This window comes from Hypomesus nipponensis, chromosome 25 (assembly GCF_054491055.1).
Source record: "Hypomesus nipponensis isolate SF chromosome 25, ASM5449105v1, whole genome shotgun sequence".
Classification (NCBI taxonomy): Eukaryota; Metazoa; Chordata; class Actinopteri; order Osmeriformes; family Osmeridae; genus Hypomesus; species Hypomesus nipponensis.
In genome coordinates, this window is record NC_140385.1 from 7,934,045 (window position 1) to 7,961,001 (window position 26,957).

Consider the following 26,957-nt stretch of genomic DNA (forward strand, 5'->3'; position numbering starts at 1 on the left):
GTCAGTCATAATGTAGTTTATCTATCAAGGATTTTCTGCCCGGCCATATCCACAAGTAGAAGGTTTTATAAATTGAATGTGAATGTCAAGTAGACCAGGCCTAATAGAAAATATAATTATTTTCTGAATGCAATGTGAGAATACTGCCTTATACTTACATTTTTCACTCGTTTGATATGCATTTTCAGAATAGCTTCACCAGGTGGTATGAAGTAGTTTTAGACTGTTTTATAGGCTTCTCATCGTAAATGCATTTGTACTTCCAAAGTCAAAGAGATTTATTGCCATGTACACAGTATAGACTAACACAAGGTCATTCTGAACATTTCCATTTTTGTGACATAGTCAGCATCAACTTTCATGCCATTAGGGGCATGACAAGGAAATACATATTCTTTATCTATCATCTATTTGTGACTTTTGCAAATGAAGGCAAATACGAGAAGGAAACCAATTGAGGCATTTCTGTCTTGTGCTCTGCTATTACTAAAGCATGGGACATGCCTTCTGTAGACCCTAATATTTTAAGTTAATTGTGCTTTGAAAGTGTGGTCATAACAAATCATTATGTGCTATTGGTAAGTGTGTGTTAGTATCAGTGTGCGTGTGTGTAGTAAATATGCCGGAGTATTCGGATTGTTTTTTCCGAAGATGACGTTTGCAAACGAGGGGGGGCAGTGTGTGTGTGTTTGAGTGTGTGAACTGAGCGGAGGTGAAGAAGAGGAGGATGAAGCTGGGAGCGGAGGATGGGAGGAAGAGTGGAGTAAGAGACAGGCTAGCTATCAAGGGCTGTGTGTGCATGCCTGCAAGTGTGAATGCGTGAGTGAGTGAGGAAGAGGCACAGGGAGGTCGTTAACGGACTGAAACAAAGACTACATTTTTGGTACCCCCAAAACATTGTAACGGAAACTTTAAACTTTTACCCGCCAGAGCTTGGCTGCCGTGCCGGGTCCCGGCTTTGTTTCACGGCGGGGGAGGTCCACGATAAATGCAGGTATAAAATAGCTTCAGATCGACATTTTTCACGCAAGAGGGGGGAATCCCTGGAACTGTGTTTGTTGCGGGTTACGAGAGAATGGCGGCCAACATGTACCGAGTCGGAGGTAAGTCTTATTTTACACACATATTCACACCTCTTCAACGTGATTGTTAGCAACCTAGCTAACTAGCTAATGGTATATGATGGTTGGTTTATGTCTGTTAGCTAACTACTAGCAAAGCATTTCCGCGACGTGCTAACGTCGGCTAGCTAGTTTAGGCTAGCAATCTAGCCGCGAGCTGGCAAATGCAACACGGCTGCAAGGTAGCCTAGCTAACGTTAGCTAATCTATTAGCTAGTGAGCTAACTATGTAGCACTTGATAACTAACTTCCCTATGTAATGTAGTTAGTTTCTAGATACACTACTTATTGATCAGTTTGAGTCGCAGACACACTACTATTGACTTAGTCAAATAAGTAAGCAAGCTATCCTATCTGAATGGCTTGCTAACTTTCTCGATCCACGCTAACGGACTTGACCAAGCTTGCTAGCTAATGCTAGCTAGTAGTGCTAGCTAGCTAAACTAGTCCAGAGCAGAGGATTGAATGTTGAATCCGGAACGACGGTAGCGGCTTGCTAGACTGCATCGCGCACAGTAGCGCAGCTCTATCCTGTGCGATTGTAGGTTTTAGTTCATGTTTTGCAATGTTGTTGCTGTTTGGCAGCCCCATGCGTTTGTTTGCTTTGGAATTGGGTATACGTAGTGTGCAAGTTTCTCTTTTATTAGACAGTATTCCAGCTAGCTAGCTTGCTACTGTCATCATCATGGGTATGTTAAAAAGCCGGCAAACGTGCGTTTTCAAGATGGCCCGGCGGTATATGATACTCAGTCCACAGACCAGGTTTGTGGGGATTTTTTTTTTGCACCCATGGTAACGTTCATAAACGTATTTTATGTTATTCCGTGACATGAAGCCAAGCTAGGTACTTATTTTTCTCTACACGTCTGAATTTTTGTCTTAATTATGAGGTATTTATATCTCATGCCACATTCTTGTTATATTGTTGTGTAAGGTCCCACAAGAGCTGCTGCCTGGATGTGGGTCACAGTGATTAAACAGTGCTTTGTAAAAGATGTTGCCTGTGTCTCGGGGATCAATGTAAACAAGTGCTGGAACACTAGATTAGGAGTCATGCATTTCTTAACTAATTTAAAGATAACTTGGTCTTTGGTCATTACTTGAGTGCAGTTCCAACATTTCAGTAAGTGCAGACTGTGACATTTAACATGTGTTGCTTGTGCTGTGTTTAGGCCTTGTTGATATTTACTGATACACCACTACACCTTTCCAGTCTTGATAGGCATTTTGGGTGGTGGAATCTTGATGAAAGCTAGACATGGTGTCGTTTGAACACGAGCACGTTTCAACCTTTTTATTATAGCTTACTTACAATTTTCACACTTCTACCTCTCGGTCACTGACGCCTGTCGTCCTTGGCCGTAGCACGGGGCTACGGACAGTGTGGCGTGTGGCCATTAGGGCCGTCCCGCCGCAGCACCCTCAGCATCCAAGCAGCTCACGCCACAAAGGACCTGTTACCTCATACATCATCGCTCCTTCTGTGGGGCTTTAATGTTGCCACACAAGATGATATCAGCCATGGGGACTATTGTTCTGTTGCTGTGCAAAAGCAAGCAAATAAATAAATACATTGTTATACAGCCCATTTTAAAGGTGATCGCGGAACTACCATGGCTATCATTTTTGGGCACTGCAAGTTTTTTATCTGGTTGGGCAATTGTTGTGTTGTCGCTGGGTATTATAATAAACTTCATGGTAAATTGGATGTTGATGTTACTGTGTTAGGTCAAAGTAACACGTATACTATGTAGTGTTGTGCGAAAGGGCTTGAAACACTCTCTGTAGTGTCTCTGTAGTGACTGTACAGCACTCTCTTGTTTTGGCTCAAGAGTCCTCGACAAGACTACCTCATGTGACTTCACTCAATCCCGGCAGAATTGTTCTGCTCAGTCACTGTAGGCCTGCTGTTTATCTGTGACAGTAGGAGGGCAACACTGCATTAGCTTGCGCTAGAATTGTGCTTGGATGTGATTTCGGAGTACTTGCAAATGTGGACTTAAGGGTGGACTGAGGACAGATGGGCTTGGCTGTGGTTTACCACGAAAGCGGCCTGCCTTCTGCGGGCCCTCACAGCTTCTGCCCCCATCTTTAGAAAATGCAGGCTAGCTTTGATAGAAACTGCTAACCTGTAAGTTTACCTTCCCAAAAAACACAAACGTCATAACTCGGTTTGCCTCCATTAACAGTATTGTGGTTTTGTCTCGGCCTGGCTCTAATTCATAGCCAGAGGAGCTTATCGACAACAGGGTCATGGATGCCAGGCTGATTTATGGCTCTGATATTGATGTTGTGGTTGGAATCAGTGCCATTTGTATTTCTGGATATCAGTTTTAAATGAGACGTTTGGGTTTATGGTATATGATTGAGACCCACTTGATGGTAGTGATGGTTGACGTTTAATGTGACTTTAGATTCAAGCCAAGCATGCATGTGTCCCTTGAGGTTGTGGCGCTGAAAACAAACAAAAAGAAGATCCTAATCGCAATTTCAAGTGATGTCCTATTTGGGTGATTGCCTGTTTTTCATCCCGAATTTGGTGGTATTTGCTGCTGTCAAAAGTAACGATTAAAGGGCGATCATCAATTCAGATGGTCTCTCTTGGCTCTAAAGGCTCATTTCTAAGCCCTCCATGGGGTATTGACAAGTCGTCATACATGTCAGAGAATAATTCTCCTCCGAGAATAAAGGGCCCGTGACACCAGTGTGACGTCATCTTTTTATTGTGTCTACTCATCCCTGGGCAGGAATGAAGCCATTCAAATGAGCCCAACGAATTATCTATAAACTAGTCAAATATGTGAGGTTGTGATCTATCAATGAGTGGCAATGCAGCAGATGCACTTCTGCTGTCTGAACAGAGCTGACAACCCCTGTCTGTGCGATGGTTAGCCACGTTGTCATTTCCAAAGTTCCTGTCAGAGTCTTAACAGTCTGAGCTATTAGTGGTTGCAGTCCTTTCGGTGTTGTTAGGGCTGTTGTCAAAATGGCCCCTGACTGTACTTAACATAGCCTTGTCCACCCTCTAGCACCTAGCCAGCACACTGCGCTACCCCAGCTGCATGTTGTCAACAAGCATATTATTAACCACCACTGCCTCATGCCCTACTTTTCCCCCTTTCAAGACTTCCAACCATCATTTATTGAACAATTGGTCTAAAAAAAACAAACTAAAAAGAAAAACGTTCAAAATGGACCATTTGCAAGCGAGGGTCTGGAGTAATGTGACAAACGAGGGGTGTCTTGAGTGTTTGTTCTCAGAAGGTTAGTGGAGCCTGTGACCGTTCCCTTCAAAAGGCCCCCGACCGTTGACCCCCCCCCCCCCCCAGCCTCCTGGTCAGCCTGCACCTCTGACGCAGCTCCAGCCAGGAACCACCGTGTCCTAATGAGCCCCACGGGGCACAGCGGGGGCCAGAGCACGGAGGGTCCTGGAGAGATGGAGGGAAGACTGCTGGTGGGGGGGGGGGGAGCGGCTGCGTGACTGTGCTGATTTTAACCCCCCCTTCTCTCCCTATCCAGAGACGTGTCTAACAGGATGAGGGTACCCCCCTCATCCTGTTAGTAGACATGCAGACAAGGGGGGGGGGGGGGGGGAGGGAGGGAAATAAGAACTCGAGAGCCCCGATTGGATTCATTCACCCCCCCGTGACGTTACGTAACCAGGGGCAGGCAGAGGGGTGGGCTGCCTGTCATGTCCACGAGGGCCGGGGTCAACCCACAGTCCTCTAGCTGTCCCTGAGCTAACTGGAGCAAACGAATCTGTCCCCTGTCCCGCATGCTACCTCCGGTGTGGATGTGGTGATGCATAGGGGTGATGATGATCTAGGCAGACAAGCTAAAGCTGATGTCCATAGGAAGGCCCGTGTGCTGGATCACGGGGAAGCCGTATCCAAGGTGCTGTGGCGTGACCCCTGTCTGTGCTTGGTCTGACGGCCTGGCCGGTCACCGCCGTCTCTCATGGGTCCGTGTTGTCTACGCGACGCTTCTGGGTGCCACTGGCCTGTTAGCAGGCAGGATATTCAGCTACGTTCATTTACCAGTCACCTTGCTGAGCACATTCCTGCTGACGCGCACGTAAACATCCATTACACACACACACACACACACACACCCAGCGCCGCCTCAAACCCCCGCTCGTTCTGAGGCCTGTTGCACTGGCCGGTGGAAAATATTTGGTACTTTGCTAGGATATCGATGGCTTGTCCTTCGGTCATTTCAAAGGGCCTAAATGGTTGTCGTGCGGTGAGCTCAGTCTGTGTGTAGTGGCTCCTTTGAACACACACTGGCCATTTTGTTCAAGGTAAAGTGCCAGCTGTAAACGGGGCATGTGGTGAAAGCTGAAGCCTCCAGTTGAAGGCTATGGTTTTTTTTCGGGGGGGGGGGATTGATGGAAATACAAAGTTGTGACAAGCCTGCGCTGTAATGGATGCGAGTGCGGCCGTCACTCGCGGGTGGGGGGAGGCTCGCTCCGCTTCAGAGACCAGCGCGCGGGGCCCTACTGTACCATTCACGTTCTGCCTCTCCCCCTCTCTTTCAGATTACGTTTACTTTGAGAATTCCTCCAGCAACCCGTACCTGATCCGCAGAATAGAGGAGCTGAACAAGGTGAGTGCGGCCTGCCTGTCACATGGTGCTCACCTGTGATGTCACAGGGTTGCCACAAACATGCTGACACTTCCAGCCTGTTGGACATTCATCGTCTGACCTGTGAGACGTGGTTTCACCCACACCTGGTCTGGTTTCCATCTCTCTCCCACCCACAGTCACACACACACACACACACACACACACACACACCCCTCCCCAATCTCGCTCACGGAGAGCCCTGTTCCTTGCCTAGTCTTCCCCAGGCACTGAGTTAGCCAGAGTTCGTCCTGGTCCTAGTGACAAGATGCAGTTGTAGGAGCCACTTGCATAACTCCAGCGTGGCGGGGTGTGACACAGGCTGCTTTCCCAGTCAAAGGATTAAGCTCATTTATGTAACACTCTTATATTGAAGGGGTTTGTGGCAAGCCAGGAGAGGAGTCCATTTTTTTCAGAGTGCTAATGGCTGTACAAGAGAGATGGATTTTAGTCTGTCTGTGTGTGTGTGTGTGTGTGTGTGTGGGGGGGGGGGCACACAGATTAGGAGCTGAGAGACAGGCCTTGGTGTGTGATTTCTGCTTTCTCTCTCTTTAGATCATGGTAAACCCAATGGTAAAGAAGGTTCTTCTCACGCCCCAACATCTCAGCCCCCAGTTTAAGTTCTAGCATATTCCACATACAAGTACATGTACTGCATGTTCACCAGATAGGCCACTTAATCCATTCATTAGATGGCAAATCCAAGAATGTCTTCAACAGCCTCTTGAGTTGATGAGAAAACCGTCAGACGGTCACCTGGTTGGTGCCTTCAACTGTCAGTCACCCTCGTTGTCACGTTCTCTCTCAGACTGCCAATGGGAACGTAGAAGCCAAAGTGGTGTGTCTGTTCAGGAGGCGGGACATCTCAGGCAACCTCAACACCCTGGCCGACAGCAACGCACGTAAGTACTTCCTGCCGGCCATCCTCCATGGCTTCCACGCCCCCCCCCCACACACACACACACACACACGCTCCCCAACGGCCTCGGTTCCAGCCCCGCTCACCTGGCCACCATCTGTAGTGTCATGTGCACCAGCCCGCTCCCCTGACCCCTGCTTCCTGGATCAGGCGGGGTGGATCCAGACATCTGCCTCGACTCCCTCTCCTCTTCGGGGTTTAAGTGTATGACTCCACTGTGAAGGCACTTAGTCAACCGTCTATCACGGGTCAGCGTGTGGAATGCGTGTGGCGAGGTCGCGGCTTTACGAGCGGCTAGAGCGCAGGCTTTGTCCTCCGCGTGGGACACAGGTTTACGATCCCCTTCGGAGCAGGGTAGGGGGGGGATGCTAGCCGCACGGCGCGGGGGGACCCTGTGTGGACGGCAGGCCTGCGGAAACGACAGCGCCGTCAGTCTGCCGTTGGGGCAACCGCCGGGCTGTGCGAACGTGGTGGAGAGCGGTCGCCTTCTGTGGGTTGGCGTTACAGGCGGTGGTGATGCGAGGTGTGGAAGTAGCTTTGCTAGCGATGTGCCGCTAATGACATGCAGACAAGGGGGGGGGGGAGAAAAGGAGGGAGGGAAATAAGAACTCGAGAGCCCCGATTGGATTCATTCATTCATTACCCCCTGCCAGCCCCCCCTCTCCCCCCCCTCTCTCTGCTCCGGGCTGCAGCGCTCCAGACAAAGACACACTCTGATACTCACACCTCAAAATGGATGCAGAATCGCTGCGTCTGGGATGCCACATTTGACTTCTCCCTTGAAGTGAGGTCTCGGTCAACAACAACAAAAAATGCTTACGCTGTGTTAACAAAAACAAAAAATGAAAAAAGCCAGCATCGCGGTGACCTCGCTTTTTCATCAGGACATTTATATCTATTTTAGGTTAAGCCGAGATGCTGTTCGTGGGGGGTGGAATCCTGGGCGTAAATTAAGTCGCTCGCGACTGGGAGGGGGATTTTGCGACCCCAATGGAGACTCATGAACGGGCTAAAGAGACGGTACCTTCCGGGCCTCCCTCCCCCGGGCCGGAGAGCGTGCGTTTCTGTGGAGCGCTCGGTTGGTTTGAGACGGTAGCGCAGGGTTCACGCCTGCAGCTGAAGTGCTTGTGTCAGTGCAGCGTGTGAAGACACAGACACTGCAGCACAGGACCGTGTTCAGGTCTCAGAGCTTCACTGGGGGCCTGCAGGGGAACACACACACACACCTCTCTAACTGGCTCAGACCAGCACAACTGAGAGGAGACAGAGAGTGAAGGAGGGTTGTCTGCATACAACCCGGGTGGGGCTGCCAGTGAGACTGGGCATCTCGGCGAGAAACGACACGCATGTCGATGTGAGGCGTCGAGCGTGCTTTGTGGGACATGGTGTTCTGAGACGTTCTGCTCGGTTAACCGTCATCATCCTCTGATTTAGCATGTGCCTCTTTAAAAAATAAAATGGTACAAAAAAATACGACAAACAAGTTGGGGGGGGGGGGGGGGGGGGAATACGTTTTTCTTGGGGTCCTAACACGTCTGATTTGATGACCCTATAGTGATCAGGTACAGGGTGTGAACATGGACAGCATCCTCTGTATCTGCCCTCAGAGAGTTCACACGAACAGGCCTGACACTTTGGTGTGAAGGGGGTTTAGATAGAGAGACAGAAAAAAATTGAGGGACAGAAACCTAAAAACGTTGAGGTCCTACTTTTGGGACCAAGTCAGAGGCCATCTTGTCTGGTCCACCCCTGTCCCTCTCTCCATCCAAACACACACACACACACAGGAAGTGAGTGAGATGCTTGTCCCCGTTGTCCTCCTCTCCTCCTGAGGCACTGTCCTGTTATACAAGACCTGAGATTCCCTCTCCCTCTCTCTCTCTCTCTCTCTCTCTCTCCTTCTCCAACTGTACCACCTCTTCCTCCTCCCCCTGCAGACCCCCGCCTGCTCCCCCCTCCCCCCCCTCCTTATCCCTGGGCCCAGGCTAGCATGCTGCACAGAACAAAAGGCCCTTGATGTGTCCCACAGGATCGCGGCACGCAAGGGGTTAACTTCGACTGGCCTTGTGTCTTTGTCGGGGAAGTCTCTGCGTGCGTGTGTGTGTGTGCGTGCGTGTGCAGAGGGAGGGAGGGAGAGAGGGAGCGATGTATGTATATCTGTCTTTCTGTATGTCTGTGTGTGTGTGTGTGTGTGTGCTTTCTTTTTCTCAAGCGTGTGTGTGTGGGAGAGGGGGGTGCTAGATGGGGGGGATGGGCGCCTCAGGTTTGGTGCACAGGGTTTCCTACTTTGTCTGGCAGGGACTCGCCGGACAAGGGGAGGGAGGGGAGGAGTGAGGGGGTGGTAGGGGTGGCAGGAGGGGTTAACAGGAGGAGGGGGGGGGCGTGGCCTGAGGTCCCGCCCCCTTCTCTCACTGACAGGGTTTCCTGTGGCTGAGTGCAGGGGCGGAGTCCACAGAGATGGAGCGATAGAGTCCTGCCCCGATCCTCCCTCCCCTCCCCCCCCCCCCCCCCTCCCCGTCCTCTCCACCACCTCACAAATTACTCATCCGCCTGAAATTACGGAGGCGCAATCTAGCAGTGGAAACACGCGACGCGGGGTAGATGTGCGCAGGGTGTCCGTGTGGTGGAGGCAGCATTGTTTTTAAGTGTTCCACCCTGCCAGGCTGTAGATTATCCAGTGAATCGTTTTAATTGACTGTGAAGTCCGATTTCAAGGGGGTCTCTCCCATAGAGACGAGTAGACGACTTTTATGGTTTTTATCATAGGAAAAATGTTCTGAGCGCTGTGGTCACATAATGGGCCACGTAGTTTGTAGTTAACAATCACGTTTTATGGATGAATAAATAAATGAATAAAACACGACGGGAAATGCAGTTCATAAATGAATCGGTATCCAACACTTGAATTTATGACGTGGTATCAACGTGAAATGACCTGTGTGTGACAGGAGACTTTGAGGAGGAGTCAAAGCAGCCTGCCGTGTCCGAACAACAGAAACACCAGCTGAAGCACAGAGAGCTCTTCCTCTCTCGGCAGTTTGAGTCCCTTCCCGCCACACACATACGGTGAGTCACAGCAGCAGCAGCAGCAGTCACTAACACGGCAGTTTAACCTGCCAGCCCTCACCAGCAACGCGGCGTCAAGGCAGCCGTGCACACGCAACCTTAAGTTAAATCACCACGGGTTCGAACCCTGGAAGACTTATTCCACCACTCGTGTGATAAAGATGTCCACATCGAGGTCAGCTGTGACATCAAACTCCCTCCCTTCTCGATATTGAGAAACGGTGGAAAAAAGTTTTGATGGCAATTTTAACTCATTATTGAACAGGCTTGCCACTGACATGTTTGTTTCGTCGCATTATTATAGCTGCGGATAGCTTGTGCAACATGGGACCTTGGTAGACCTCTCATTGACCCTCATACTGACCTCTTGTCTTTCATTCTCATATTCTCTCTCTCTCTCTCTTGGTGTCTATCGGTTCACCCCCTCAGAGGAAAATGCAACGTCACACTCCTGAACGAAACAGATGTCCTGGCTGGGTACCTGGAGAAGGAGGTCAGCAATGTTACACACTTTAGGAGAACCATACACTGAGTGGACCGAAACACCTTCATAGCACTTAAAACGTGTTATGCACTTGGAAAGGCAGTTTTTGTTTTTTGCATTCAGCTTTGTTATAACACAGTTGACTGTGTGTGTGTGTGTGTCTCCAGGACTGTTTCTTCTACTCGCTGGTGTTCGACCCCGTCCAGAAGACCCTCCTGGCTGACCAGGGGGAGATCCGGGTGGGATCCAAGTACCAGGCTGAGATCCCAGACAAGCTGGCTGAAGGTGGGGCTCTGAAGAGGGGTTAGGATTAGACAAGGTGGCCAGCCTGTCTGCTCTTACACTGTCACACACACACACACACACACACTCCTAAAGGACAGCCACTGAAGTACTGAGTCCGACTGTGTTACAAAGCCATGTGTCACGTGATTGAACGATGTGCCTGAATAGAGACCTGGCAGACACTGGTCACCCTCCAGGCTGCTGGTGGAGGAACACTCAGAAGTTCACTGGTGTCTGGTTGGCCTTCCTCCTCTCTCTGTCTCTTCTCTTCCTTCCTTTCACCGACACCACCACCACCACCACACACTGTCGCCGTCACGCACGCCCTGTAACCGCTGCTCCTCCTGCCCAGGTGAAGCCGACAGCCGCGTGCAGGAGAAGCTGGAGACCAAAGTGTGGGACCCCGACAACCAGCTCAAAGACCCCCAGATCGACCAGTTCCTGGTGGTGGCACGGTGAGGCCCCTCCTCCTCCCCCCCCCCCCCCCAAGTCATTTTCACAAACGCCCACCCCTGTTACCCTGGTTACTTTACCACCCTGGCCCCTGTTGCCATGGCGATGCCGGGATTGTCAGAGGTGGCGAGCGATGCGTGTGTGTGGGGCAGATGTCCACTAGGCTGCTTGTGAACTCCCCCCTCCTCCCCCTCCCCCCCCAGCCCCTCCACCCCTAGGGAGGTTTTTGTATTGAACACTAAGCGCGTGGTTTGCTTTAGCGATGGCGACTCGGCACACCAGGTGTGGTGTCGGAAGGCCATCTGAGCAGGGCTCCCACCGCTGGGTTTTCTCTCCAAGTCTTTTGGAGGGAATGGAGCTAATGTATGCAGTGGGTCGTTCCTTTGTTGGTCGAGTCAAGCTAGAGGGCCATCTAGTGGCCACTTGATGGTACCTCTCTCAGACGGATTCAATCCCAATTGGAAATGGTCCCATTGAGGCTGGGGAAAATAATTCATTCTCAGTAGGATTGCTTTTGTTGTTGTTGTGGTGTACACATTCAAGTTGAATAATGGGACGAGGGGTGATGATGAAGGTGCTGATTGTGGTGGTGTGTGTGTTGCAGGGCCGTGGGGACGTTTGCCCGAGCCCTAGACTGCAGCAGCTCCATCCGCCAGCCCAGCCTGCATATGAGCGCTGCAGCCGCGTCCAGAGACATCACACTGGTGAGACACACACACTGAACACGCACGCAGTGAAGCATGACACAACAATAACTGCTCAATAAAGCTCTCTCTCACTCCTCTCTCTGTCTCTCTCTCTCTCACTCCCCTGTCTGTCTCTGTCTCTCTCTGTCCCTGTCTCTCTCTCTATTTGCGCTCCTCCTTCTCTTCCCCTCGACAGTTCCATGCCATGGACACTCTGCAGAAGAACGGCTACGACCTGGCCAGGGCCATGTCCACTCTGGTGCCCCAGGGGGGGCCCGTGCTCTGCCGGGACGAGATGGAGGAGTGGAGCGCCTCCGAGGCCATGCTGTTCGAAGAGGCGCTGGAGAAGTACGGCAAGGACTTCAACGACATCCGCCAGGACTTTGTGAGTCTGCTGCACCCATAAGACACGTGCACACACACACACACAGGCGACACAGGTTTTCAATTCACCCCGAACCACATTCCTTTGGTGGAAGCTGGTTCTTCCTGTACTCCTTTCCATCGTCGGGTTCATTCGGTGGGTTTGTGTTTTGGCTGACTGTGCAGACCTCTTCTCAGGGACAATGGATTTGTTCTCCTCTTTTGTCCCCAGTTGCCCTGGAAGTCTCTAGCCAGCGTGGTTCAGTTCTACTACATGTGGAAGACAACTGACCGCTACATCCAGCAGGTAAACACACACACACACACACCTCACATGCAGAGCAACCTGAATTTTCCATAATGTTACCTGAGCAAAATGTAACTTTACCAACATTAACCTGTACATTCATTCATTGGTTCCCATCTTTGTACTCAGAAACGTCTGAAGGCGGCGGAAGCGGACAGCAAGCTCAAACAGGTCTACATCCCCACATAGTGAGTAACAGGCCGGGCCAAGTTCAGAGCTCAGCCCATTGGATCTTGCAATGTCACCCAGAGCTTAACACCAGCCCATAGATGCTAAACCAGGGACCAAAACCCATGAAAAATATCCGTGTCTTGGAAACCCTCCTGGGAGTCTAAAATGGAAGAGCAATAAAGTGAGAGATAATGTCTTCCAGAGCTGGTTGGATGAGCATTGAATGAGACGGGGAGAAGTATGTCGACAGCCATATGCCTAATATTAATACATCAGAGGCCTGATGAGATTAACATTCAAAGACAAGAATCCCAGTTGTGTTGGAGGGAGGAGGAACAGAGTCGTTCCATCCTCACCACCACGATGTGTAAATGAACCGTCAGCCTCAAGGTCACAAATACTGACCCTCTCCCCCCCCCCCCCCCCCCAGCACCAAGCCCAACCCCAACCAGATCATGGCTCCAGGCAGCAAGCCTGGCATGAACGGGGCAGCAGGCTTCCAGAAAGGACTCAGCTGCGAGAGCTGCCATAGTGAGTCAGAGGCCGTCTTCCTTACTCTCTCTATCTCTCTCTCTACCTGTCTCTACCTCTCTCTCTCTACCCCCTCTCTCTATCTCTCTCTCCACCTCTCTCTACCTCCCTCTCTATCTCTCTCTCTCTACCTCTCTCTCCACCTCTCTCTCTCTACCTCCCTCTCTATCTCTCTCTCTCTACTTCTCTCTACCTCTCTCTCTCTCTACCCCCTTTCTCTATCTCTCTCTCTCTACCCCCTCTCTCTATCTCTCTCTCCACCTCTCTCTACCTCCCTCTCTATCTCTCTCTCTCTACCTCTCTCTCCACCTCTCTCTCTCTACCTCCCTCTCTATCTCTCTCTCTCTACTTCTCTCTACCTCTCTCTCTCTCTACCCCCTTTCTCTATCTCTCTCTCTCTACTTCTCTCTCTCTACCCCCTTCTCTATCTCTCTCTACTTCTCTCTTTCTCTCTACACGCAAGATATTTATGCCAGTGTGACGTGGAGCTGTGACGTGAGCACGTTACTGTTGAGTCATCCTCGGCTAACGCTTCTCCCCCTCGTGGCCTCCCAGCCGCCCAGTCTGCCCAGTGGTACGCCTGGGGCCCTCCCAACATGCAGTGCAGGCTGTGCGCCTCCTGCTGGATCTACTGGAAGAAGTACGGGGGCCTGAAGACCCCCACACAGCTAGAGGGCGCTGCCAGATCTGGCTCCGTACGTCCTCCACGCGCACACACACACACACAAGCGCACGCGCACACACACATCCAACATGTCCTGTCCCCAAAAAACAAATCCTCTCGCTTCCTGACCAGGAGTCCACCCCCCGCGGTCACATGACCCGCCAGGAGGTGCAGGGGCTGTCCCCGTTCACCCGGAGCGAGGGGCGCGCCAAGCTCCTGGCCAAGAACCGGCAGACCTTCATCCTGCAGACCACCAAGCTGACGCGCATCGCCCGCCGCGTCTGCACGGACATCCTGCAGCCGCGCCGGGCCGCCCGGCGCCCCTACGCCTCCATCAACGCCAACGCCGTCAAGGCCGAGTGTGAGTTGGAGCCCAATCTCTCCCCCCCCCCCCCCCCAAAGGGTCAACAACGACAAAGACCATCCTCTGTCCTCCTGCTCTCCAGATCTCAATAGATGAGTGTTGCGGGGTGGGTGCGACGAGGGTAAATCTCTTCTCCTCCTCCCCGGCAGGTATGATCAGGCTCCCTAAAGCCACCAAGGCCCCTATAAAGAACAGGTCCATCCCTCGACCGTCCCTGGCCACCATAGTGAAGGATCTGGGTAAGCGGCCCGTCGTGGACGACGACGACATCTCCACGCGCTTCGCCGATCTTTCATGCCGATGTCCTCCCCTTGTCAGTCCTCCTGACGTGTGCTGCTTGTCTCCCCAGCCGTGCAGGCCCCCCTGAAGTTGAAGGCTCCCAGAGGGGCCCCGACACCCATCAACCGGAACCAGGCCAATCAGCCTCGCGGGGGCTCTGGGCTGCTGGGAAAGAGGCCCTTTGACAGCGTGAGTAGAGCCCACCCTCATACTTGGTTCACACAATGATCTCCGGATCCCCACACTTACAGTATTTCCCGTTCATAATGGGTATCTCTGACTTCCTATATTGCTCCCCCCCCCCCCCCAGTTCAGTATGTTTTGGCTTCAGGTGACATGACAGAAAACAGACTGGTGTTCGCGTCCTTCTGTGGTCTTTGGTTCTTCTCTTGGCTACTGGAACGGACATGCTGGCACAAGCAATTCCGTTTTCCTGTTCCCAGTGTGGGCTTAGCTGACCATCTGTCTCTCCTGCACTGTCTCCGAAGAACAAAGCCGCATGACCAAAGCTCGAGCCTAGATACTCCATCTACACACACCCACCCCTCCTCACTGCTCGCTCTCTCTCTCTCTCTCTCTCTCTCATTGGTTACAGGCAGCGGGGCTGCCCTTCTCCACCAATGGAAGGCCGTTCACGTCGGGAATGCGGACCACCTCTCAGTCTGTGATCAAGCGTCAGAAAGTGAACCAGGGAGACGCCCCCAACCCTGTGGTGTTTGTGGCCACCAAAGACACCAGGTGGGTTCGTCTCACCGCAGGCTCCAAGTACCTCATTGGCTGTCGGCACCAATGACACTTTATAGTCTTTGTTCAAGGGTACACATTCTGTTAGAAGCTGAAGGTTTATACCTATGTTTTTGTTCCTTGTCCCCCCCCCCACACACACACCCAGAGCTCTGAGGAAACACCTGACCCAGTCTGAGATGCGCCGGGCTGCCAGGAAGCCCCACCTGCCTGTCAGGATCAAGCTGCCTCCCCGGCCCCTGGCCACACCCATCCTGCCCTCCAGCACCAGCGAGCCAATCGTCCTGGAGGACTGAAGGGGGGGGGGGAGGGCGAAGCCTGTTCAGGACACGGTGTTGGAGGGCGCTCGTGCCGGTCCTCTGCTACGCAGTGCGCGCCATACCAGTCGTCTTTTATTTTGGTGTTTTTTTTTTTTCATCTTCTGTTACTTCCCCAAAATTGTGCTTATTCACACACACACACACACCCACACTCGAGTGACATACAAATACATGTAAATCTTGAGACATACACATTTACACTGACATGCCAGCACCAGATTTTGGGGCTTTGTAGTATTTTATTCCGGCTTCATTTTGCTTCCTTGTTTGGCTCCCCTTTTTTTTATTGGCTAATATTTTAAACTGTGTAATTTAAATCAGAAATATTTCTCATCCTGAATAATGGTGATAAAGCACACTTTATTTTTTTCCTCCAGGTCTATCTTATTTGTGTAAATATTCGCAACATTTGAGGGGGCGGCTCCTATTGGTTTTGGGGGGGGGGGGTTTGGGGAGGTTTTTTAAGCATGTTTTCTTTATCTGGAAAGTTCTATTTTGATGATAACTTCACTCACATGTTTCATCATAAATTGGAGAGGTTGCAGTAAAGTGCTCGGTGTGTGTCCGTGTCTGGTGTCCATACCTCAAACGTGTCCATTTGCAATCATGTGTCCCTTACAAGGCTTTTACACTATCTTCCCTGTCTTTCTGCCTCCTACAGCCCATGGAGAAAACCCACAGTCTCTGAAAGTTTTTATTTTTTATTTTATTTTTTACTCCCCACCTTAGTGTTGAAGTAGTATCTGTTCAGCTCTAGTAGATTATCCCAATCAATTTGAGTCTGGTCTTGACCCGTATCACTTGATTTTAAAAACCAGAGGCCGATGTGGATCTGTCTATGGGCCTTAATGTAAAGAATTTGGGTGTCGTTTTAATTTTGACCCCCAGTAAGATGAAGATTGGAGTGCAACGGTACTTTACCATCAGCACTGTGCTCGCAGGGGAAGAAACAGTTGGTTTAGGAAATGGTTATGTATGTTAACAGGTTGGGAGAGTTCATGAGTAGGTTTGGAACAGATTTCAATCAGTGGTGGGTTGATATGAGTTTAATCCAAGGAGATATTGTGGCGTGTTTGATACATGCGACATGAACACTGTTGGCTTTGAGGTACTCGAATTGTGATGACGGTGATGAAGCTGTGTCTAAGTGAAGGAGTCAGAAACAAGCCATATGGACAGGGGCTTGATTCCAAGAGCCCCCCCCCCCCCTCCTCCTCCTCCTCCTTGTTTTCTCCCTGTGCATGTTGATGCCTGTCCCCCTGAAGGCTTATAGCAGGTCGCTCCACTTTAGTTTATGCCACAGCAAAATGACAATTGACTGTTGGACTTTGGGTTTATTTTAACGACACAGGCATATGTTACAGGCTAGTTAACGGATGGTGTTATTTCTAAACGGCAGCAATATGTGCTGATGAGGATGTGAAAGGAAGTTCCAGTCTTGTCTCGACTAGTGAGTTGATTTGGTTTGAGTCTTTATTTCCTGTTACCCTTGTTTGAGTGAAAGGGTTAATGGATGAAATCGATGCTAAATTGGATATTATTATTCCTCGTTGTCCCTCAGGCTTGGTTCATTAGCCAGTGAAAGGGTCACATGATGGATTTATAAGCGCGTTTGGTCCCAATGTGGGCTTTTGTAATGTTTCTAAAACAAATTCAAGTGTTAAATGCAAAGCAAATACTAACCTGAAAAAAAAAGACTGGCCTATTGGAAACTTCAGTGTTTTTTTATATAAAATCTGAAAGCTTGTAATTACTCCGAATTGTGGAGAGGGTTGCAATCCTGTACATGTAAACATTGCTCTCGTTCAAGGGGTGGGTTTGGGATTGGGGGGGGCGGGGTTTGGGTAGGCAGGCAGGACAGAGGGCTACATTCAATGGGAGGGGTTAGAATTTTGTAAGTTGGAGAGAGAATTATGCTAAAATTAAAAACTTTTTTTCTCAAGTGTTTTTTTATTCCAATGTCTCTGTATCCTTTAATGTATCTTGATAAGAAAAGAAATAAAGATTTTTTTTCTTCGTGGTCGTATAATGGCTGTCTTTGTCATTGTCTCTTTCTATTTAACCCTATAGAATTGGTCACAAATAATACAAATGTTAGTTCTTTTTTTTACATTCCTCAATGTATTTGTTTCATTGAACAAAAGCTGATAGGGGACAACTTGTTATTCCTGTTGGAGACCTAATGCAACCTTTTAGTTTAATGTCATATAACATATAGTTGAAATTACTGAATCATAAGCGATGCAAGCTAGTAGAAGGAGGTTTACAATATGTATTTTCTATTTCAATCACGTCAGACCAATGTCATTACCACGTTTAATTATTTAACAGACAGTATTTAATTATCACGTCACTCAGGTGTGAGCTTTATCTCCTGCAATTGGGGTGAGAATTGACACAAAGTAGGTGTGTATGTACCCTGAAAGCTTGCCTTTTGAAATCAGGCATTCATTGTTTATTGAGCCCAGTGCTCCGAGTCTCCGTGACAATGCCTAATTTGATCAGGGGCCTTTTCATACATGTTTGCGACAAATTAACGTTACGAACCTATAACCGGATTGGCTTGCTTCGAATAGAATGGGCTACTAGCCTTCCGGCCATGATTGGTTAATTCGTACACCCACTGACGTTCAACGTTGCACAGCTGATCCTCATTTTAAAGTGAACGCGGGAGTAGGAATTAGGTCAAGTTAAAAGGTGGCGGATACAGAGGGCAATTGCGTGCTACTCCAAACAAAGCAGTGTAGTCCACGTCGTGGTGTGTGCGTCTTAACGATACACTTGTAGATTAGGGTTACTATAAATTATATTACTATCTCTAGACAACAGCGCCTGACTCATTTTTGGGGAGGCATAACGAACAAACAAGAAGCAGTCCGGCGATTAATCCTCAATTCGCAATCATGTTTGAGGTAAGCTGTTTGAACATGCTGGCTTTTACATATGAATTTACGGTTTGTATTTAAGATGTTCTCAAACGTGGGAGCGGATTATGTGGAATGCCAGTTTTGCCATTGTCACAATATTGGGACAATAAAGCCATGGTCTCAGTGCCATGGCCATCAGCCTAACATTTTCTTAACATATGGTCTACTGCTTCCAACACTAATCCTTTTGTCATGCCTCTTTTTCTCAGACCAGTGATGACATGCTCATGTTTCCCTTTGAGGAGGAGATGGTAAACAGCCTTTTCTCTGAGGAGACCGTGGGTGGTAAAGTCTTGTCGTTGGCCGAGTCTCTCCTGCCCCTGGTTGAGTCTCCCTCCTCGCCACTGATCCCCTGGATGTGCTCCACACGCTACAAGACAGAGCTGTGCAGCCGCTACGCTGAGACGGGCGCCTGCAAGTACGCCCAACGCTGCCAGTTTGCCCATGGTCTCCAAGACCTCCACGTGCCCTCTCGCCACCCCAAGTACAAGACTGAGCTGTGCCGTACGTACCACACGGCAGGCTACTGCATCTACGGCACCCGCTGCCTATTTGTCCACAGCCCCAAGGAGCAACGACCGGCCCGGCGCAGGCGCCGAAACGTCCTCTGCCGCACCTTTGTCTCTTTTGGGGTGTGTCCCTTTGGCACGAGGTGCAACTTCATCCATGTCGAAGGCCCTGGAAGTGCCACCCCAGATTCTGACGGCGCAGAGGAGGAGAGAAGCCCCTTGCCTGTCCCCTCCAAGCCCCTGGCACAGCCCCAGTCCCAGGAGTGGAGGCCCCGAGGGGCCCTGTGTCGCACCTTCAACAGCTTTGGCTTTTGCCTCTACGGCACTCGCTGTCGCTTCCAGCACGGCCTTCCCAGCGCCGTCAAAGGCTCTCACCACAGTCAGACGAGCTCCCCTCAGCTGGTTGGGGGAGCCCTGTCTCCAGGCTCCCTGTTCTCATCCTCCTGCTCCTCACCAACCCTGGTATCCCCCCTGGATCCGGAAGACTCCTCCCCTCTGACCACCCCAGCAGACCAGCCCATGGCCCACAACGCCTTTACCTTCTCCTGCCAGCACCTCAACGACCTGCTGCTCCCACTGGCGCTCCGCCTGCAACAGCTGGAACAGTCAGACCACATCTATAAGGGGGCTGATGCCCTGTAGTCATGCTAGTGCAAGAGATAATTCATGAACTAGTTTAGTTGATATTATAATTGTTGCCCATTGCATCTTAATTTTGTCCATTTTGTTTTGTAGCAGTTTACTGGATGAGATGGTATTTTACTAAGAATTTCAGACCTTTTTAAATGCTCTTGAAATTCACAGGCCCAGAAACGGTTGTTCAAATGTAAATTTGACTTTTTAAACTTGTACATATGGATACTTTTTATACAATATTAATATTGATATTTATGAATATTGTGAACTTAATGTTTTCATTTTAATATGAGCCTGAAATAAATCAGTGTTTAGTCCTTAACATTCCATTGTTGCACTGCTTTGTTTATTTGTTTAAAAATCCACGTCAGTTTTGAAAGGAAATGACAAGTTAATTCAGGGCAGCCTCCTTGATCTGGATGGACTGGTACACAGCCATCACCTTATCAACCTTGGAGTATTTTCACTTTTTTAACTTGCCAGTCTAAGAAGCAGTAGGCAACTACTGGAAGGCACGCTCACCAAGCTGTTAAGAGGCAACATGGAGGCAGTCAGACATCCTGGCATGCCTGATTTGTGACCGGCTGGAGGAGGATGGGGTGTTTTAAGAAACTGCCTGCTTTCTGCATTGCCATCTGGCGCTCATGTGCTACCCAGGTTGTTGGACTATGGACAAGTGACCTTGTTTGAGGGCAGTACAAACACCAGCAGAGGTGGTCGCAGTTGCCTGCGCGGCATCCTTTGCGAATTTGGCGGGGGGGATGCGGCCATTGAAAAATAACATGACTGATTAGGCTATTGATAATTTGTCTCCGCCATCAACACAAAATTGCCTCGCAACTCCGCTGCCGTGTCGCCAAGCAACACTTTTCCTACACAAAAGCAATTAAGTGCTGGTCTACCAATCCCGGTGGGGAAACGGGTTTCGATACTTCCATAGACATAATAATGGATACTACGACACCGGGCAACTGAACATCGGACAGTGATGGAAGGGTTTTTCTTCAGCAAGAGGAGGGATTGGTTGAGAGCAAGGGACGTATGTTTGAGTGAAATTCGATTGCACCAATCATGACTCTGAAACCTAGCCTGTATCCGGAACATGTCAACAGTGCACATCAAGCGAGACTTCAGTGCACAATTTTGAATGTATTTTCCCAGCCGATTTAATTTCAACTACTTAAGCGGGTAAGTGACTGATCAGTGTGATACCTCCTTACAATCTGGCATCTCAGCTTACTTTGGTGGTGGTTGGGTTGTAAATGAACTATGAGACACAGTGAGTCCTAGACGTTGTTAGCTCTAGCTAACTAGCTAATGTTGCTTAGGAATGTAAGCTACTAGCGAATACGAGCTACCCCTTCGATCACCAGTTACACCCGCTATTTCTTCCAAATCTTAACGTTACCAAAATAGCTGGTAAAATGTGATTTTTAAAAATTGGTAATTATAGCCTACAACGAGTCATTGCACCATCGATTTTAAGTTGAAAGCAATAACCTAACTCAGATAGGTATTTTGTTGACTTGTCAAGACAGCTAATAAGGTAGTGTGCAAACTTTATCCATTTGCTAAAGATATTTGTCTTCAGATTTTTCAGCAGAGCTGCGGGTCAACCGGGAAGGCGCCGTGAGCATGGCGGACCGGGAGGAGAGGCGCTTCGCCGAGGTGCCCAGGGAGTCTGTCAAACTCATGGCGGAGAGTGCTGGAGTGGAGCTCACAGACGACGTGGCTGCGCTTCTGGCTGAGGATGTATGCTATCGGCTCAGGGAAGCCACACAGGTAAATGCAGTATGAGATGCCTATCTCATGGATGTCACACCATAAACCGCGAAAATAACATGTGTATGTGTGCTCTCGCACAGAGTAGCTCCCAGTTCATGAGGCATGCAAAGAGGAGAAAACTGACCGTTGAAGACTTCAACAGAGCACTGCGCTGGAGTAATGTGGAGGTGAGACAGTATTTGCATGTCTATCTTGCTGTGTCATACCTTATCTAGCTGTGACCACACCCACACGTATGTTTTCATGGTCAGAATCTAACTTCTTGTGCTTTGTTGTCATCTGCCAGGCTATTTGTGGCTATGGTGCTCAAGACTCCTTACCGTTTCGTCCCATCAAGGAAGGGGAACTGTTCTTTGTGGAGGACCGTGACATTAATCTGGTGGAACTGGCTCTGGCCACCAACATACCTAAGGGTTGTGCAGAGACCATGGTTAGAGGTAGGGAAGAGTCATATAAATTACTGGTTTCACCCTTTGCATGCATCAGCACGTCTCTTACAGTTACATTAACAGCGTTCATGCTTGACTGTTATCATTTACTTTGCCAGTGAATGTGTCTTACCTGGATGGGAAAGGCAACCTGGAGCCACAAGGAACTGGTGAGAGATTAAAGATATGATTGAAGACAGTTCAGAATGACGTGTGTGTTTGTGTGTGTGAGAGAAGCTAAACTTGTCTCGTCTCCCTGACAGTCCCCAGTGCAGTGCAGACTCTCTCGGATGACTTGCTGAAGTATTACCAACAGATCACTCGTGCTATCCTCGGAGAGGACCCTCACCTCATGAAGGTATGTTTACATTTACATTTAGCAGACGCTCTTATCCAGAATGACTTACAGTAAATAGAGGGACATTCTCCCTAAGGCAAGTAGGGTGAAGTGCCTTGCCCAAGGATACAACGTCAATTTGCATGGCCGGGAATCGAACCGGCAACCTTATGATTAATAGCCCAACTCCCTAACTGCTCAGCCATCTGACACCCACCTGATAGCATATTGCTATCGACGAAGGTGACTGAGAATCACACCTCAAATAAAAAGGTGACTGAAAGAACAATCTGGAACATTTCCTCTGTTTCTCTCACAGGTGGCTCTGCTGGATCTCCAGTCCAACTCCAAAATCGCCGCCCTTCTGCCGTATTTTGTTTACGTCATTAGCGGGGTACGTTACACTGAATCGATGTCATGTCACAGACGTTCACCATGTCACTCCATCAAATGGTCCATCTGGCCTAAACCCTGTTTCCTGCCTCTCCCCTCAGGTGAAGTCAGTGAGCCATGACCTGGAGCAGCTGAACAGGCTGCTCCACATGGTGAAGAGCCTCGTCCAGAACCCCTACCTGTACCTGGGCTCCTACGTGCGCAGCCTGGTGTCCAGCGTCATGTACTGCATCCTGGAGCCCCTGGCTGCCTCCATCAACCCCCTGAACGACCACTGGACCCTGCGCGACTACGCCGCCATGCTCCTCAGCCACATCTTCTGGTGAGACGGCGACACAGAGGGGGGAGACTTGAGCCTGAGATTAACCCTTGTGCTGCCTTCGGGTCACATGACCCAAAGGGTCATAACAAACCATTGTTGTGTTTACCCAATACAAAAAAGCCAATAACAATTATTTTCTTTTAACCTTCGCAATGTGGGGGGTCTGAGACAGCCCAAGGGTTAAAAGAAAATGCTTCACTTTGTTTTTGTATTCGGTGAAGTTGTCGCAAACGACGGTGGTTCACAATGACTGATGGGTCAGAATGACCCGAAGATAACACAAGGGTTAAACCTTTGACTCTGGATCAATTGAGTCGCTGCGGACGATGCTGTCCTCTAAATGTCATTGTTTGAATGGCTGTGTCGATATAGGACCCATGGAGACCTTGTGAGCGGTCTGTACCACCAGATCCTGCTGTCCCTCCAGAAGGTTCTGTCCGACCCGGTCCGCCCCCTGTGCTCCCACTACGGGGCAGTGGTGGGGCTCCATGGCCTTGGCTGGAAGGTAACACACACATCCCTCCTATGTCATCCCTGCACACTGTGTTCTTTTATATATATATGTGATGTATCAGATGTCTTCAGCTCTGTTTTATTTGTGTGTGTGTGTGTGTAGGCTGTTGAGCGGGTGCTTTATCCCCACCTACCTGCGTACTGGGCAAACCTGCAGGCTGTACTGGATGATTACTCTGTGTCCAATGCCCAGGTCAAAGCAGACGGACACAAGGTCTATGGAGCCATCCTGGTGAGCAAAACATATCTCTGTGGTTCCACCTCATGTGGTTTAAATAGTAAAAGACTGGACGAACCCCTTCTGCTACCCCTGTGTGTTCACCAGCAACCCCCTCCCTTCCCCTCCAGGTGGCAGTGGAGCGTCTTCTGAAGATGAAGGCCTTGTCCCTGTCGCAGTCTGCAGACACGGCACAGCCAGGCTCCGGTGGTGGGATGGGCTTCAGGGTTAACTCCCCTGGGCTCAGCCCCCCTCCCGAGCCCCTCTCAGAGCCCGCCCTGGGCATCGCCAGCCACCTCCAGGCCGGCGGGGCGGGGTGCCCCTGGGAGGAGTGGACGGCCGTGCCCCTGCCCGAGATGTACGGAGAGCTGTACTCCTTCTTCGGGGACAGTCTGGCGGTCCGGTTCAGCACCGGACCAGGGCTGGGAGGGTGCCCGCCATCGCCCCCAGCCCTGTCTGCCGACACGAGGAAAGAGCCGTCTGGTTCAGCGGCCAACCCGGATACCGCCCGCAAGATGCCGCAGCTGACGGCCAACCTGAACATCAGCCCGCGCCAGGATGGCAGTCCTCGGGCAGAGCCGGCTCCACCCAGCCTGGCTGGCCCTGGGAGGTAAACGCGCATCTGTGATTCTGATTTGCTAACGTTTGAGTTTGCGCCGCTTGTCTTGAAGTTCTTCATGATTTAGCTTGATTATCTTAAGATTCGTGTTTTTACGACATGGTCTATTCCCGCTTTAAGCATATTTTTTTTGTTTTGTTGTGCTTCTGCATCCAGGTCCCTGGCTCGATCCTCCTCCTCCTCTTCAGTCCAGCGTTCCCGCTCCTCGTCCTCCAGGCCAGGGCAGCGCTCTGCGGGGCTGTCCCGCGACGTCTTCCCCAAAGCCCGCTTCCCCCCGCCCCAGGCCGGACCCCCTGCCTTCTCCTTCCTCATTGGTGGACGGCATATGGGCCGCCGTTGCCAGGGGCGACGTTTCCAGACCAGCTTCAGCCCCCAGCCCCTGTCCACCGTGCCTCCTCGCGCCTACGCCCACAAACTTCCTGTCATCGGCAGGGTGGGCAAGCCCGTCCGCCGCTGGGCCTGTTCCCATTACTCCCTCCACCTGCCCCTCTAAGAGAGGTGAGAGGTGGTTGGAGAGGGGGAAACAGAATTTGGCTAAGCTGCTACTCAGCAGTTTGTTGATGACTTATGCCCCATGTATACTGACACTGAAACCAAGACACGGCCCGTAAGCCAATAGCTCAGTTTCTGAGAAGAGAACCCTTCCATCCCAAGGAGGTAGGGAAGGAGACGAATATGTTTCAATATTGGAATTAGGCCCAGTGGGTGGAATTGCAGTTGGCAAGGAAAATACTTTAAAGCTCAACTTCAACAGTATCTTGACAATTATTTTTCCTCTTGTGTATGTAAAATCCTGTAAATATTCCATTTCATGGAATAAAAGGTGCTACAATATCACTACATCTTTTCTTCTGCATTTGGAACATCAGCACTTGTCGATGGTTCACTGTTTTATTTCCATTGTTTTGACTTAATGGATTTCTCATACCCTAAAGGAATGGGATACCGATATGTCCCTTAAATATTTAAAGGTGAATAGTTAATGTGAGTATGGCTATTTGGTTTCAGTGGGTTTCAGCCTGCTCCCAGATGGCCAGTCAAGCGACCATGGTCCGCTGGTTGGAAGCTTGTCGGCATTTCTGCCGTGTCAGGTCTTTCTGGTTTCTAGTTCTCGGCTATGTTCTCTTCACCCTCTTTGGTGGGCTGGTGTTCATGGCCATAGAGATGCCCGTGGAGAAGACCCTGAGAGCTGAAGTCCAGGAACTGAAAGAGAGGTTTCTAGAAGGGCACAGATGCGTTAAGGAGACTCAGTTGGACGACCTGCTCAAAAAGGCACTGTCGACTGACCAGCGTGGGGTTTCTCTCCTGGAGGCGAGCAGTGAGGAGCTTCACTACGATTTCACCTCCTCTCTGTTCTTTGTCATTGTCACTCTGTCTACCACAGGTAAGATGAGAACTACGGATGTTTACAACAGCCCTCACATTTATAGGGTATTGTGTTTCAAAATAGGGCTGATAATGTATCAGAGAGTCTAATAAAACGAGATTGGGCCTTGTTGATTCCAATCAGCTTTCTGCTTTTTCCTTTCTCTCTTTCACCCTCTCCTTCTCTCCTGCAGGGTACGACTTCTTCACCCCTATCTCAGAGGAGGCCAAGCTCTTCTGCATATTCTACTGCACCCTGGGCATCCCCCTCACCCTCTTCCTCCTCTCCTGCCTCTCCGACTTCCTGCTGCCCCATCTCACCCACAGCCCTGTCCGCCACCTCCAGACCCACTGGGGGATGCCCCACGCCCGGGCGGCGCTGCTCCACGCCTGCCTGCTGGCCCTCGCCATAGCGACGGTGCTCTTCCTGCTTCCTGCCATGGTCTTCTACTTCCTGGAAACGGAGTGGAGGTTCCTGGACGCGCTGTTCTTCTGCTTCCTGACTCTGAGCACCATCGGCCAGGGCGGCTACACGCCTGGAGCAGCCTGGGAACGGAGCTCCAGGGAGACCCTCAAGCTGCTCACCACCTGTGAGGCAGACTAGAGAGATCCCATTTCCAAATGCCACATGCCTGATAATGTGATCATGCCTGTTATCTATGTACTTTGTGGTAAGATTTGAGTGAAAATGTCTCCTTATGGCGTTGGTTGTATTATTTATTTTTTTACATGGATTTTGGTGTTATCTCCCCAGGTTATTTGATGTTTGGCCTCATTGTGCTTCTGGCGTTCCGGGACACGGCCCTGGAGGTGCCTCTGGTCCAGGCGGTTTTCCGGATGTTCTCCGGCCCGAGGGAGGGAGAGCTCAGGGGGATGGACCTGGACGAGATGGTGCTCGGTGGTGACTGTGGACCCTCACGACGCTCCTACCAGGAGCCCCAATACTCTCTCCCCATCTCGACCATCTCCTTCTGCCCCCTGGAGCAGCAAGGAATCCCCTCACCTGACCAGTCCAACCCTCCCCCTCTGGAGTACCCGACCTCCACCTCTGAGCCTGGATCTACCTCCTCTCCAGACCCAGATACATTGATCTGATATGCTCCACCCGGTACAAACTACAATCATCTCCAACCAGACAACAAACAATCAGTGCACACAGACAGTGGCACTGCTAATTTGTCTTACAACTCCTTTGGGTTGATTTACATTCTTCAATGGCTATTGTTTTGAAGTGCAGACTCAGTCTATTTGATTCTATTTCCATTCATACTGAGAGAACAGCTTAGAAAGTAAAGCCTTTTTGTATATATTATCCCTCAATGATGGTGCCAAATGTATGGTAGGAGCAGTTTGACACTTTCTCAGCAGATGGGAATCTATATTAATATGACCACAAGGTGGCAGGCTAAACAATCTTTCTGAATTGTCCTATTTACTGATGCAGTCAGTCTGATTTGTTAAAACATTTTTAACAGTCCCTTTCATTAACAGATCATTGTACGGGCATGTTTGATAACAGGGGTGGG

The 26,957-nt window shown here is 50.1% G+C and overlaps 4 protein-coding genes across 7 annotated transcripts; all 4 read left to right on the forward strand.

The window, feature by feature from the left end:
• Window positions 1-668: 668 nt before the first annotated feature.
• Window positions 669-17,409, forward strand: mta2 (metastasis associated 1 family, member 2). Of its 3 annotated transcripts, XM_084691658.1 has the most exons (20): window positions 669-763; window positions 931-1,103; window positions 5,659-5,726; window positions 6,300-6,317; window positions 6,553-6,646; window positions 9,612-9,729; window positions 10,159-10,222; window positions 10,381-10,498; window positions 10,851-10,953; window positions 11,556-11,655; window positions 11,834-12,022; window positions 12,233-12,307; window positions 12,437-12,495; window positions 12,909-13,009; window positions 13,565-13,704; window positions 13,806-14,034; window positions 14,187-14,276; window positions 14,387-14,505; window positions 14,912-15,054; window positions 15,209-17,409. In XM_084691658.1, exons 2-20 carry the CDS (start codon window positions 1,076-1,078, stop codon window positions 15,354-15,356), a joined length of 2,004 nt encoding a protein of 667 aa, XP_084547784.1. In that variant the 5' UTR covers window positions 669-763; window positions 931-1,075; the 3' UTR covers window positions 15,357-17,409. The 3 variants fall into 3 exon arrangements, with proteins under 3 accessions (XP_084547784.1, XP_084547783.1, XP_084547785.1); XM_084691657.1 differs by having other exon boundaries at window positions 698-1,103; XM_084691659.1 differs by lacking the exon at window positions 6,300-6,317 and having other exon boundaries at window positions 698-1,103.
• A 663-nt stretch (window positions 17,410-18,072) lies between these two features.
• Window positions 18,073-19,779, forward strand: cth1 (cysteine three histidine 1). Its single transcript, XM_084691717.1, has 2 exons — window positions 18,073-18,292; window positions 18,517-19,779. The coding sequence occupies exons 1-2, from the start codon at window positions 18,284-18,286 to the stop codon at window positions 19,456-19,458; spliced, it is 951 nt and encodes a 316-aa protein (XP_084547843.1). The 5' UTR covers window positions 18,073-18,283; the 3' UTR covers window positions 19,459-19,779.
• Window positions 19,780-20,337: 558 nt separating this feature from the next.
• On the forward strand, window positions 20,338-24,906 carry taf6l (TAF6-like RNA polymerase II, p300/CBP-associated factor (PCAF)-associated factor). Of its 2 annotated transcripts, XM_084692184.1 has the most exons (12): window positions 20,338-20,640; window positions 21,044-21,234; window positions 21,318-21,404; window positions 21,524-21,674; window positions 21,785-21,835; window positions 21,929-22,023; window positions 22,322-22,396; window positions 22,497-22,717; window positions 23,090-23,222; window positions 23,334-23,462; window positions 23,579-24,057; window positions 24,223-24,906. In XM_084692184.1, the coding sequence occupies exons 2-12, from the start codon at window positions 21,088-21,090 to the stop codon at window positions 24,557-24,559; spliced, it is 1,905 nt and encodes a 634-aa protein (XP_084548310.1). In that variant the 5' UTR covers window positions 20,338-20,640; window positions 21,044-21,087; the 3' UTR covers window positions 24,560-24,906. The 2 variants fall into 2 exon arrangements, with proteins under 2 accessions (XP_084548310.1, XP_084548311.1); XM_084692185.1 differs by lacking the exon at window positions 20,338-20,640 and having other exon boundaries at window positions 21,065-21,234; window positions 21,323-21,404.
• Window positions 24,907-25,044: 138 nt separating this feature from the next.
• Window positions 25,045-26,957, forward strand: kcnk7 (potassium channel, subfamily K, member 7). The gene is made up of 3 exons (XM_084692186.1): window positions 25,045-25,450; window positions 25,626-26,021; window positions 26,186-26,957. Exons 1-3 carry the CDS (start codon window positions 25,057-25,059, stop codon window positions 26,524-26,526), a joined length of 1,131 nt encoding a protein of 376 aa, XP_084548312.1. The 5' UTR covers window positions 25,045-25,056; the 3' UTR covers window positions 26,527-26,957.

What these genes read in the sequence shown, in the direction of transcription:
- taf6l (XM_084692184.1), top strand. Translation starts at nt 21,088, where the DNA reads ATGGCGGACCGGGAGGAGAGGCGCTTCGCCGAGGTGCCCAGGGAGTCT. An exon ending in TGCAGAGACCATGGTTAGAG is followed by an intron (nt 21,675 to 21,784) that starts GTAGGGAAGAGT and finishes TTACTTTGCCAG; the next exon opens with TGAATGTGTCTTACCTGGAT. An exon ending in CCTGGAGCCACAAGGAACTG is followed by an intron (nt 21,836 to 21,928) that starts GTGAGAGATTAA and finishes TCTCCCTGACAG; the next exon opens with TCCCCAGTGCAGTGCAGACT.
- kcnk7 (XM_084692186.1), top strand. Translation starts at nt 25,057, where the DNA reads ATGGCTATTTGGTTTCAGTGGGTTTCAGCCTGCTCCCAGATGGCCAGT. An exon ending in TGTCACTCTGTCTACCACAG is followed by an intron (nt 25,451 to 25,625) that starts GTAAGATGAGAA and finishes TCTCTCCTGCAG; the next exon opens with GGTACGACTTCTTCACCCCT. An exon ending in CCTCAAGCTGCTCACCACCT is followed by an intron (nt 26,022 to 26,185) that starts GTGAGGCAGACT and finishes TTATCTCCCCAG; the next exon opens with GTTATTTGATGTTTGGCCTC.
- mta2 (XM_084691658.1), top strand. Translation starts at nt 1,076, where the DNA reads ATGGCGGCCAACATGTACCGAGTCGGAG. An exon ending in CAACATGTACCGAGTCGGAG is followed by an intron (nt 1,104 to 5,658) that starts GTAAGTCTTATT and finishes CCTCTCTTTCAG; the next exon opens with ATTACGTTTACTTTGAGAAT. An exon ending in ACGACATCCGCCAGGACTTT is followed by an intron (nt 12,023 to 12,232) that starts GTGAGTCTGCTG and finishes TTTTGTCCCCAG; the next exon opens with TTGCCCTGGAAGTCTCTAGC.